At 34.4% G+C, this 12,265-nt stretch overlaps 3 protein-coding genes across 3 annotated transcripts in view; 2 read left to right on the top strand and 1 right to left on the bottom strand.

Moving 5' to 3' along the window:
- Window positions 1-1,974: 1,974 nt before the first annotated feature.
- HELRODRAFT_173110 (hypothetical protein) lies at window positions 1,975-2,623 on the top strand (the record flags this gene model as incomplete). The annotated part of the gene is made up of 2 exons (XM_009019727.1): window positions 1,975-2,424; window positions 2,513-2,623. 2 exons carry the CDS (start codon window positions 1,975-1,977, stop codon window positions 2,621-2,623), a joined length of 561 nt encoding a protein of 186 aa, XP_009017975.1.
- A 1,841-nt stretch (window positions 2,624-4,464) lies between these two features.
- On the bottom strand, window positions 4,465-5,577 carry HELRODRAFT_173109 (hypothetical protein; the record flags this gene model as incomplete). Its single annotated transcript, XM_009019726.1, has 1 exon — window positions 4,465-5,577. The coding sequence occupies one exon, from the start codon at window positions 5,575-5,577 to the stop codon at window positions 4,465-4,467; it is 1,113 nt and encodes a 370-aa protein (XP_009017974.1).
- A 4,558-nt stretch (window positions 5,578-10,135) lies between these two features.
- Window positions 10,136-12,265, top strand: part of HELRODRAFT_173108 (hypothetical protein) — a gene marked incomplete at both ends in the record, with an annotated part of 3,640 nt that continues 1,510 nt past the window's right edge. The window contains 2 exons of the mRNA XM_009019725.1: window positions 10,136-10,802; window positions 11,139-11,232. Of these exons, the coding sequence (XP_009017973.1) occupies window positions 10,136-10,802; window positions 11,139-11,232 (761 nt within the window). The remainder of the gene's footprint in view (window positions 10,803-11,138; window positions 11,233-12,265) is intronic.

Here is a 12,265-nt window from a genome sequence, read left to right as displayed (position 1 = left end):
TTAAATTATTTAATTAAAACATATATATATATATATATATATATATATATATATATATATAATATAATATATATATATATATATATATATATATATATATATATATACTTGGTTGTACTGTGCGGTTGATAAAATTTTCTCTGTTATTGTTCGTAATTTTTTATAGTTTTTTGTGCGGTTTTTGACTAAAAATTTATATTATAGTTTCAAGAAAAAAATAGTGGTCATTAATATATTTATTTGCTTTGAAATTTATGTATTTAATTATAAAAGTTAAACAAATTACTTACAAATTGTTTTAAGGTTAAATTACAGTGCGGTTAATAGCACCTGTTTATTGTATGCTCACAATCTGTGCAGTTAAAATACTGTCTTAAAAATTGACTTATACAATTAGCTTAGTTGAACCCGATTTATTCTTAAGTAAATTTAAAAGTTGTTTTAAACATTGTATTGATTGTTGACGTTGTTCATTTTGGGTTACGGCACTATGGGTGACAAAATACCACCAAATCTACCAAAGAAAATCCAAATTTGACTCTACAATGTTTCCATTGTGATGCTTTGTTTCCCCTTCCGACTGGAATGAAAGGACTGGAATTATGACTTCATCAAAACAATCAACATTATAAAAAATTTTTGCGACGCTTGTTTGACTAAAATCCGTGGAGAAACAGTTTTTAACAAAATTTGCAAGTGACAATTCAGAAATAAGGGAAGAAATAAAAAAATTGAATGATGTGAATAAAACAATCGTATCTGAGGTTACTGCAATTAGAGCCATTAGTGATAAAAGCGAGAACAAACTTATGCAGATAGATACATCTGGTTCTAGGCTTTATGGTGAGATCGCCAACTTAAAGTTGTTCACATGGTCTCAGAGGCGTCAAATTATTCGACATCACCAAATCACTCATCATCACGCATCAAATATGCAGCTCTCTCCTGGTCTGGTTTTGCCACGCAACAACAACTTCAGCAGCTACAATCTCTCATCAAAAACTAATTCGCTTCAACTACCTACCTGCATCATATCCCACCGTCACTCAGATATTCAACACACTCGACTCAAGGCTGTTCAAGAAAATAGAAAATAACAACAACCTCGTCATCCATCCTCTACTACCACCAATCAAAACTACAACACACAACCTTCGTCAGCGCAAACATAACTATCAAGTCGTCGCCCAATCTACATACCAGGAAAAGACCTTCATAACAAGACACCTCAAGCATATTAGCACTTAAAAAAACTTTCATTACTGAACTAGTTTTTACTTATTGATCACCTCACTTCTATCGATCACCTCACTAACTCATTAAGTCATCATTTAGTCTATTAATAAGTTATCAAATATATTAATACTCATTAAAACTTTTTCACACAGGCCTAACCTTTATTTTTATCGATCACCTCACTAAGTCATCATCTAGTCTATCAATTTGCCGTTACTTCATTTTGTATTCCATCGTCAATTACTTTTCTTTTATTTCTCTTATTATTATTATTTATTTTATTCTAACATATTTTATTTTTCATGTTTTATCATTTCTCTTCTTCACTTTTTGTATTTATTTGTTTAATTTTGTTTTACTGCCTTGCATGTTGTTACAGTTTCTGCGTCTGTCAGATCCTGATTTTTAAAGAATAATAAAAAAAAGTCTGAATTGGGTAGATCATTTGCCAGTGTTGTTAGTGGCGAAATGGAAAAAAGCGTTCAATTAATTAATCAAGAAAATTGTTCAAAAAAAAATTGAAGGATGTTGTGGAAAATAAGGAAAGAGAATCTAATGTAATAATATTCAGATTGAAGAAGGGACCAGATGACAAAGCAAGAGTTTGCCAAATAATCGATCATTTGACTGAAGGGGTATGCGGAGAAAAATTGTTCTAAAACTGATTATGCTGGGTTGGTTAAAAATCATTCTTGTGTTTTGTGGAAAAATGGTATTGGTGGTAAAATTCAAAATAGAATGGGGATTAGGTTGTTGAATGTACGGTTAATTGCGTCTAATGTAAACGGTGTTCATGGTTTGATATGTGATGGGCTGGATGTCTTGGTGCTCACTAAAACTTGGCATGGTACGGTTGGTAATAATTCTGTCCGTTTGGCTATGCCGCCCGGATTCTGGTATGTTGATTATGTTAGGCAGCACGATCTAGGTCATGGTGGCTTGATCGTATATTTCCGTCAAGATTTTGGTTATAAAAAGTTTGTCTTACCAATATTTGTCACATTTGAGACTATTGCTATTCGATTTTCAATCAATGGGTATCAGTTTATTTTACTTGCTATTTACAGACCGGATTCGATGCAGATTTCTTCATTGTTTTTTGATGAACTGGTATCCGTTTTAGAATATCTTACGATGTTAAACGCCAATATTTTGATGATGGGGGATTTCAACGTGCATGTTGAAAAAGTTAATGATCTACACACAATTCGCTTGAATGAAATACTTGATGCAGTTCAAATGATTAATCATGTACACGAACCAACTCATGTGCTAGGTGGTATTCTTGACCAGGTCATTAGTTCCAGCAATTTTCCGATTCTGGGAGTTAAAGTATCTCCACGTGAAATATTCTCAGATCATAGTTTTGTTAAGGTTGAGGCATTAATTGCTCATAGATGTGAGAATTTATTAGATGCAAATATCCATCACACAGCTTGTGATTTTATGAAATTTTTTACAGATAAAGTTGCAAAAATTATTCATTCTGTTAAGTCATCTGGTGTTTTGGATTTGTTATCAGAAGATAGACAATCACCAACTGCTGCGTTTGAATCGTTTCCTTGGAATCACTGAGAATGATCTCGTTAAGATTATAGTTAACTTCTTTAGAAAATAACCTGCACTTTTAACGTTCAGCTTTAAATTTGCCACCCGAAGTCTTGTAAAGATCTCCCGTTAGTTTTCGACGTGTTGATTAAATGTTCTTCCTAGAACAATTATGTCGTCTAAATAGACAAGACAGGTTTTCCAGTTAAGACCTTGCAATACACATTCCATCAGTCGCTCGAATGTAGCTGGAGCATTGCACAATCCAAATGGCATGACGGTGAATTGCCACAACCCCGATCCGATAGAAAACGCTGTCTTTTCGCGATCGTTCTTGTCGATTTCTACTTGCCAGTATCCGCTTTTCAAATCAAGCGTAGAGAACCAACTTGAGCCAGATAGGGTGTCCATGATGTCATCAATCCTCGGTAACGGATAGCTGTCCTTTTTAGCCACATCATTTAACTTCCTATAATCAACGCAAAAACGGGTAGTGCCGTCCTTCTTCTTTACCAAAACAACTGGCGAAATCCAGGGACTTGATGACGGTTCGATGACGCCTCGATTCTGCATTGTCGTTATCATTTCGTTTACTTCTGTTTGTTTTGCTAGAGGAAGACGTCGTGGTACTTGTCGGATCGGTTTCGCATCCTGAGTATCAATTCGGTGAGTTACCAGAGCCGTTTTACCTTGGTCATTGTCACCGGTTGAAAACACGTCTGCAAAATCAGCAATCAACGCCTCAGCTTTTAGACGGTCTTCTTGATACAAATTGAGTTCATCCAGTAGATTTTTGGTAAGTTTTGGTCTACCTTTGTCAGTTGGTAGAACCTTTTTCTGTTGCTCCATATCTAATGATTTCACCAAATTTATTGATTGGCAATTACCTATTTCCTCTTTTTTTTAATTTTAATAGTGTGTTTAGCGGTATTCATTATTCTGACAGGAATAAGACCATTTTTGTTCGCTTCTACCAGACATTTTCCAATGACCGCGTTCTGTACATTTGTCATTGAGGTTGGCTCCATCAAATAGAACTGGTGGCCCCCAGGATCGCAATTCAACTTGCCCCATACGATGTTTTCAGATGATTGAGGTAGTTCTAAGTCACAATCGACTGTCACTCGAATGCATTTTTCGTCGCTATCCCCCATTATCACTTTTGTATTTCTCCATCTAAGAATGCGTTTTTCTAAGTCAATTTTGAACCCATATTTTGTCAGAAAGTCGACACCTATTATGCATTCGTCGATGATATCCGCGACTAAGAATGAACCTTCAAATAACAAGTCGCCTAGCTGAACAGTACGGAGAATCTTTCCATAGACTGGTGCTGTTCCTCCGGTAGCTGTTCGAAGGATGTATTTGTTAGAAGTCTTTTTCTTCAGATTGGGTACCAAATCAGATCTTAAAATCGATTTTGTTGCTCCGGTGTCGACTGTAATTACGCATTCTCGTTGATCAACTTTTCCGTTCAGCCATAGGTCGTTTCGATTTCGATGTAGTCTGGAAACGTTAATTACGGTACTGGGGGCGTCAATTCTACTAGCCAACCTCTGTCCCACAAAGTTGTCTCTTATTAGTTTTTCGCCCCTTCTAACGAAGGGGCCGATCGTGATACAGGATCATCTTCTCTTCTTTTGCGCCATCTTGTCGCGCAATTTCGGCAGTAGTTATCTTTTAGGCGGTGTTTACAATCAGGACGTAGATGGCCTTTTTCCCCACAAATCCAGCATTGGGGTACACCATGCTGTTGAGGTTTCGTTTATCTGACAAGAGAAGGGATTGCTTAAGTTCCGAATCACGAAGAGCTTTGATAAACGTATCCAGGGCAGTTTCGTCTCTATGCTCGGGGTCTGATGTCGGATACGACAGCAATGTCAACCGTTCGATATCTTGTGCCAGCTGCTGAATGGATTCACCAGATCGTTGCATTCTGTTTCTAAGTTGAGACCGATAAATCTGTTTCATGTGTTTTTCACCATAACGTAAATCCAACGCGCTAACCAGAACTTCATAGTTGAAGTGGTTCTCCGCCGGAATCGTCTGAAGAACCTCTGCTGCTGAACCTCGCAAGGCCAGTATCAGTGCTGTTGCTCGTTCTTTTCCGTTCCAACATTTACTAGTTGCCGCTGCTTCGAACTGGGTTTTATAAACGTTCCAGGACATCTCTCCGTCAAATGCTGGTACCTTCAAAGTTCTTCCGGATGCGTGATCTAACGGCATGGCCATTTCTTTGGATTGCTTCAATTCTCGCTTCAATTTGTTTATCTTGTGATCTACCTCAACGGTCTGACGATCAAGTTTCTGCTCGATCATTTCTATTCTTGTTGACTGTTCTTCAATCTGTTCTGCCACTTCCAATTTTACGTGTTTTAGCTGGTTCTTGATCTGTTTTAACTCCTCTGTCTGTCGTTCGGACTGTTCCTTGATCTGTTGTTTTAACTCTTCTGTCTGTCGTTCGGACTGTCGTTCGGACTGTTCTTTGATCTGTTTTAACTCCTTTGTCTGTCGTTCGAACTGTCGTTCGGACTGTTCTTTGATCTGTTGTTTTATTTCAGTTGACATACTAAGCAGAAGTTCCATCATTTTAGCGGTTGTAAACGTGCCTGTGCTAATTTCATTGTCTTCGTCAGCACCATCAAACTTGAATTTGTCTGGGTTCTTACCTTCGTCAATGAGAGCTTCTCTCAGACGTGCTACTAGTACTTCTTTGTTGCCACTTGTGACAAGGCTTTGTTTCTGTAGTTCTTCTCGTAGCTGAACTACGTTCAAACCACACAGTTTTGACATCGTGTTCTTTTTCTATGAGTAGTAATTCGCTGGTCGAAGATCCCACTTCTGACACCAATGTTATAATACTCGCTGTCGTAATCGATTTACGATGCGACGGGTTCAAATCTTCGATTGAATAAAATACTCCAAACAGTTATTAGTTATTAAACTTTATTTACAGAAGAAATCAATTAATCGTTTATTTTTAGCAAATTCAAATTAACGCAACAATTAACTTTTAAATTGTTTAAAATCTATCGCTATGACAACGTCAACAAACAAATCAAATATCGCTTTAAATAATTCACCGAATCGCTATTCACGAAATCACAAAATCACGAATTTCACTAATCACGAATCTTCTTGCGACGTGCGCTTATATACTCTTCGCAAGCTTCGCAATGCTCCAGTCACTAGAACATTCTAGAATACGCTAGAATCTAGTGCGTTCGGTAGCACGGTTATAATAATATATATAAGGTTTGGGCAGTCGTTTGGACGGTTGATATTGTCGTTTCGTCAGTTAATTTTGGTGTTTTCGTCGTTAAAAGTAATCGTTTATCGATATTTTTTTGATAGATTAACATAATTAGATTTTTGAATAATTTGATATCAAATTTAGTTTGTAAAATTCACTATTTTAGTGAAATTTGATAAAATATTGTCTGTAAATTGCTGTCACGCAATAGGAAGCGTAACTAATTATAATAATAAATTCAATAATGACGTCTGGTAGTCGCTACTGTTGTACGAAGTGTACAATAAAGTTCCAAGTAAAGATTTGTTGTCATGCACTTGTTTGGCTAAGTCAATGGATGCGTCAAAAAATAAATTTGTTACTCAATTAAATGAAGTAAATGATTGTAACAGAAAAATAAAACTTGATGTTGATAGCATAAAAATAATTGTTGACCATAACCAATCTAAGCTTGATGAACTTGATTGTTTTGATACTGTTTTACGCGAGGAAATTAAAATTTTTAAAAACGAAGTAAATGAAACGTTTTCTAGCATTGTCAGCAAGGAAATTAAATTGAATGTTGATGTAATTAGAAGTGATGTCAAATATCCAGAAAACTTTACAAGAAGCTAGTGACGTTAAAGAAAGAAAAACAAAATTATTGATGTTTCGTTTAGCTGAAAGTGATGATGATCGTTCCAATGTTTTGAAAATTTTAAAGCAAAATAATGAGACTGGGAAGGAAATGCGAAACTGTCGTTAGACCCATTTTGATAAAATTAGATTGCGTTTTACTCAGAGACTCAATAATGAGAAATGTATATAAATTCAAGTCGTTAAAAGAATTTTCACATGTTAGACTGAACTATGATTTAACAAAGGATCAGAGGAAGGAATTCAAATCATTTGTTGATAAAGCTAAAGTTATGGAGCGAGAAGAAAACTATCAAAATTTTTTGTTCAGAGTGAGAGGACAGGTAGGGAGATAGAAGATTGTAAAAATACAGAAAAAACCAACGTTAATATAAAATGTTTCAAGAATTTAGAAATAAATGATAACAATGATAAAGACTGCAACATAATAAATCGTAATTTAACACTAGGTTTATTGAACATTAGATCATTTATTTCTAAAACTGATACAATTTATGATTTGATTCATGATGGGCTAGATATTTTTGTTTTAGTCGAAACTTGGCATGGATCTTTGAATAACATTTCTGTTAAATCATCAATGCCACCAGGATATAGTTATGTTGATTTTTTGAGGATAAATGATCCTCATCATGGGGGTTTAATTATTTACTTCAGAAATGAATTTAAGTTTAAGAAAATAGATTTGCCAATATTTAGTCCATTTGAAGCACTTGATGCTAAATTATTTATTAGCAACAAAGATTTTGTTCTATTAGCCATCTACAGGCTAGGATCAGTTTTAGTTAGTAATTTAGGAAGATCGTCATACTGTAAATTTATTGGAAATATTAGAAATGTTTCAATTAAAAAATTTGATCGACAAACAAATATTAAGATTTTTTCCCAGTGGGACTTTTCAGACCATAGTTAAATTCAGGTTAATATACCACTAACTCATAAGCGTCCTAAAATAGTCAAGAAACAAGTTAGATCCTGGAAATACCTTAATGAAAGCAATCTCATTAAATATGTACAGACTTCTCCATTATCAAGGTCTTGTCAAAGCAATAATATTAATATTGAGTTTGATATGAGTTCTGAACTTAAGAAATTGGCAGATGCAGTTGCTCCACTTCGTTTTGCAGAAGTCAGATGGAATGTTACTGCTCCATGGTATGATAGTGAATGCAAAGCTTTCAAAAGACTTTGTCGAAAGAAAGAAAGGAATTACAGAAAATATCAGACAGAGAAATGTAAAAATGAGTGGATAGCAGCTCTGAAAAATAAATCTAGGCTTTTTTCACAAAAAAGAAACAGTTATTGGAAAAGACTTGTTGCAGATAATAGTGGATCTTCTAAAAATCTATGAAATGTTATTAATAAAGTCCTTTGTAATCAAGTCACTGGTCAGTCATTGAGTCAGCAGCTGACAAAACTTAATATTGATTCAGTGAAAATAGGAGATGTTAAAATAGAATTTAGTGACAAAGCAACTAATCTCGGTTTCATTCTTGATTTTAGATTATCGATACATATCATATAAAGATGATAACAAATTCATGTTCCGGACAGATTCGAGAGCTCTATAAACTCCGTTAGTCATTAGAGAAATCTGCTATTCATACCTTGGTGCATGCATTTGTTCATTCACGATTGGACAGGCCTGGCCTGCAATGGCCTGTTTTACGGTTTGCCAGATAGGTCTATTTTTGCAATTCAATCCATTCAGAATAGAGCAGCCAAATTGATTGTTGGAGGTCTCAAATTTAACCATGTTTTTCCAATTCTTAAGGGCCTTCATTGGCTTACTATAAAGAAAAGAATTAAATATAAAATATGTATTTTAATGTATGAAACTGTACATGGCTTGTTACCAAGTTATTTGATAGATAAAATAAAAGAGAAGTCTATAATGATGAGTGATATGAACCTTAGATCAGATGATGGCATTTTGCTGGTTGTACCTGATGTCAATCTGCAGATAGCATCAAGAGATTTTGCAGTATGTGGATCAATGGTTTGGAACAGCTTACCGAGATCTTTTAGAACTAAAGATTTGAAACTTGATGATTTTAAAAAAATTTTAAAACTTACTTATTTTCGCTTTGATTTTGTTGTTGAGTGAATAATTATTTGTTTGTTACTACAGCCACTGATTGTACTTTTTTCTTTTTTGTTGTTTGACTATAGATTGTGCTTTTGAGAATTTTTTGATTTTAATTAGCGCTTATAAATGTTTCATTAATAATATTATATATATATATATATAAATTATGGTCTATTACCAATATATATATATATATATATATAATATATATATATATATATATATATATATATATATATGTATGTATATATATATATATAATATATATATATATATATATATATATATATGTATGTATAGGCCGGTGTCAAATTTGTCTTTCGTTTCTAAAATTATAGAACGTTCAGTTGAGTTAGTTTTAAATAATCGTATAAATAAAAATGGTATTTGGCCTTTGCATCAATCTGGATACAGAAGGTTTCACTCAACAGAAACAGCTCTATCGGATATATTGTCTCATGTTTATTCAGCAGTTAATGTACAAAAAGTAACTTTGTTGACATTCCTGGACATGAGTTTGGCGTTCGATACTGTCAATCATAAAATCCTGCTAGACAGATTGAAATATTGTTATGGTTTAAATAAGATTGCGTTAACGTGGTTCGAATCATTTCTTACTGGTCGGACTCAGCAGATTTTTTACTCAGGTGGTCTCTCGGAACCAATGAAGCTTACGTCAGTTGTGCCTCAAGAATCTGTTTTTGGACCGATTTTTTTTAATTTGTACGTTGCAGAGATATTGGATTTACTGAATAAAGATGGTTATTATTGCCATGGGTACGCAGATGACATGCAGATTTGCGTTTCATGTTTCCCAGATGAGATGCCTACCGTATTAGAGAAACTGATAAAAACTATATCTGATGTCGGCTCGTGGCTGGGTCAAAGTTGGCTAAAGTTGAATCAGACTAAGATTCAGTTCATGTTGGCTGGTACATGGCAACAAACGTCAGCGGTTGAACCTTCATCGATAAACATCAGCATGACTGATATAAGTTTCAGTAAAACGGTAACCAATTTGTATTCTTCATCAGAAAATCCAGATCTCTTGTGCAGTTCCGTCACGATGACTCCCGGACTGAAAAATGTACAGGTACACAAAATAATTATGTTTATGTCACTATCAGTAAGTAAAAGGAATACAAATATAAAAATATATTATTTGGCAAGTGGTTTTTAGTTTAGTTTAAATACTTTGAAAAAGTTATGGAAATTGATCAAATTATATTTTTTTAGTTCAAACTATTTTATTGTTTAACTAAAAAAATTAGTTTAGTTTCCCTTACTATATATATATATATATATATATATATATATATACATACATGTATGTATATATACATGTATGTATATATACATGTATGTATACATACATGTTTACAGAAACTTGGCATAAATCATCAGATAATATTTGCCTTAGTTTGGCAAAACCACGTGATTTTAGTTTTTTGGAGCAAGTTAGGCTAAATGATCCTGGGCATGGTGTAACGTATTTCAGAAACCACTTTAAATGTGTAAAAATTCCATTGCCAGTGATAATTACATTTGAAGCGATATGTTTTAAATTGACGTTACGGAAAACTTTAGTAATTTTTTTGGTGATTTATAGGCCAGGTTCTGCTCCTCCTGCTAAATTATTTTTTGAAGAATTAATTTTAGTTTTAGAACAAATCACTCTTTTATGTTGCAGTATTGTAGTTGCAGGTAACTTCAACATACACGTAGAAACTTCGTCAGATATATATGCAACAGCTCTTGCTGATATTTTTTCTAGTTTTGATCTTGTCAATAGAATTAATCAGCCTACCCATGTGCTTGGTGGTACCCTGGATTTGATTGTCACATCGGATGGTTTTTTGTTAGAAGATATATTGGTGTACCCATCTGGTATCTATTCAGATCATGGTTTAGTAACTGGTCAATTTTTAATCAATCCGACTCCAGTCATTTTCAAGAAATCGTGGATCAGATCCTGGAAACGAGTGGATAAAAAACGTCTGACTGAGCTTTTGAGGTGCTCACCTATCTCGAAACATTATGGTCAGGATGATGATGTAGAATTGGGTTTTAAAATATTCAATGAAGAGCTTTTAAAAATTGCTGACGATGTTGCTCCACTTCATGAAGTTCGATGGAAACATGTCCCGACTGCCCCATGGTTTGACAGTGACTGCAAAAAGACTAAGCAAATGTGTCGAAAAAAAGAAAGAAGGTTCAGAACTACTGGTTGTTATATAGATAAAGTTGATTGAATACTGGCAATGAAACAAAAGAATGTTTGTTACTCACTGAAACGAAGGAGTATTTGGTTCGCGAAAACATATCAATTTAAAAATAATTCCAAATACTTATGGCAAACGATTAATAAATTATTAGGAAAAGAGATAAGTGTTGAAAATGAAGTTGGTTCAATGCATAACGCCGATGATTTTAAAAAATTTTTTGCTGACAAGTTGAAAGTGACCAAAAAGTCAACTGAATGTTTTAAACATGTGCTTAACGAAGGGTGTAATACCACAGGTTTGCAAGCATGCAATTGTCACGCCAATTCTAAAGAAGAGAGGATTAGATAAATCAAATCTGATAAACTATAGGCCGGTGTCAAATTTGTCTTTCGTTTCTAAAATTATTGAACGTTTCGTTGAGTTAGTTTTAAATAATCATATAAATAAAAATGGTATTTGGCCTTCGCATCAATCTGGATACAGAAGGTTTCATTCGACCAAAACAGCTCTATCGTATATATTCTCTCATGTTTATTCAACAGTTAATGTACAAAAAGTAACTTTGTTGACATTCCTGGACATGAGTTCGGCGTTCGATACTGTCAATCATAAAATCCTGCTGGACAGACTGAAATATTGTTAATGTTTAAATAAGATTGCGTTAGCGTGGTTCGAATCATTTCTTACTGGTCGGACTCAGCAGATTTCTTACTCAGGTGGTCTCTCGGAACCAATGAAACTTACGTCAGGGGTGCCTCAAGGATCTGTTCTTGGACCGATTCTTTTTAATTTGTACGTTGCAGAAATATTGGATTTACTGAATAAAGATGGTTATTATTGCCATGGGTACGCAGATGACATGCAGATTTGCGTTTCATGTTTCCCAGATGAGATGCCTACCGTATTAGAGAAACTGACAAAAACTATATCTGATGTCGGCTCGTGGCTGGGTCAAAGTAGGCTAAAGTTGAATCAGACTAAGACTCAGTTCATGTTGGCTGGTACGTGGCAACAAACGTCAGCGGTTGAACCTTCATCGATTAACATCAGCATGACTGATATAAGTTTCAGTAAAACGGTTACCAATTTGGGAATTGTGATGGACTCCGGTATGACAATGGGTCCACAAGTCAGTCTATTGGTTAAAAAATGTATGTTCCAACTACGTCAATTACGTCAAGTCACAAAATCGGTAGATAGAGATACAATGACTCTATTAGTACATGCTTTCGTCAACTCTAGATTGGATTATTGTAACAGTCTTCTATATGGCATAGC

The sequence above is a fragment of the Helobdella robusta genome (genome assembly GCF_000326865.2).
Source record: "Helobdella robusta unplaced genomic scaffold HELROscaffold_25, whole genome shotgun sequence".
In the NCBI taxonomy this organism is placed as follows: domain Eukaryota; kingdom Metazoa; phylum Annelida; class Clitellata; order Rhynchobdellida; family Glossiphoniidae; genus Helobdella; species Helobdella robusta.
Note: the sequence above shows the minus strand (reverse complement) of the source record. Positions and strands in the feature narration are given on the sequence as shown.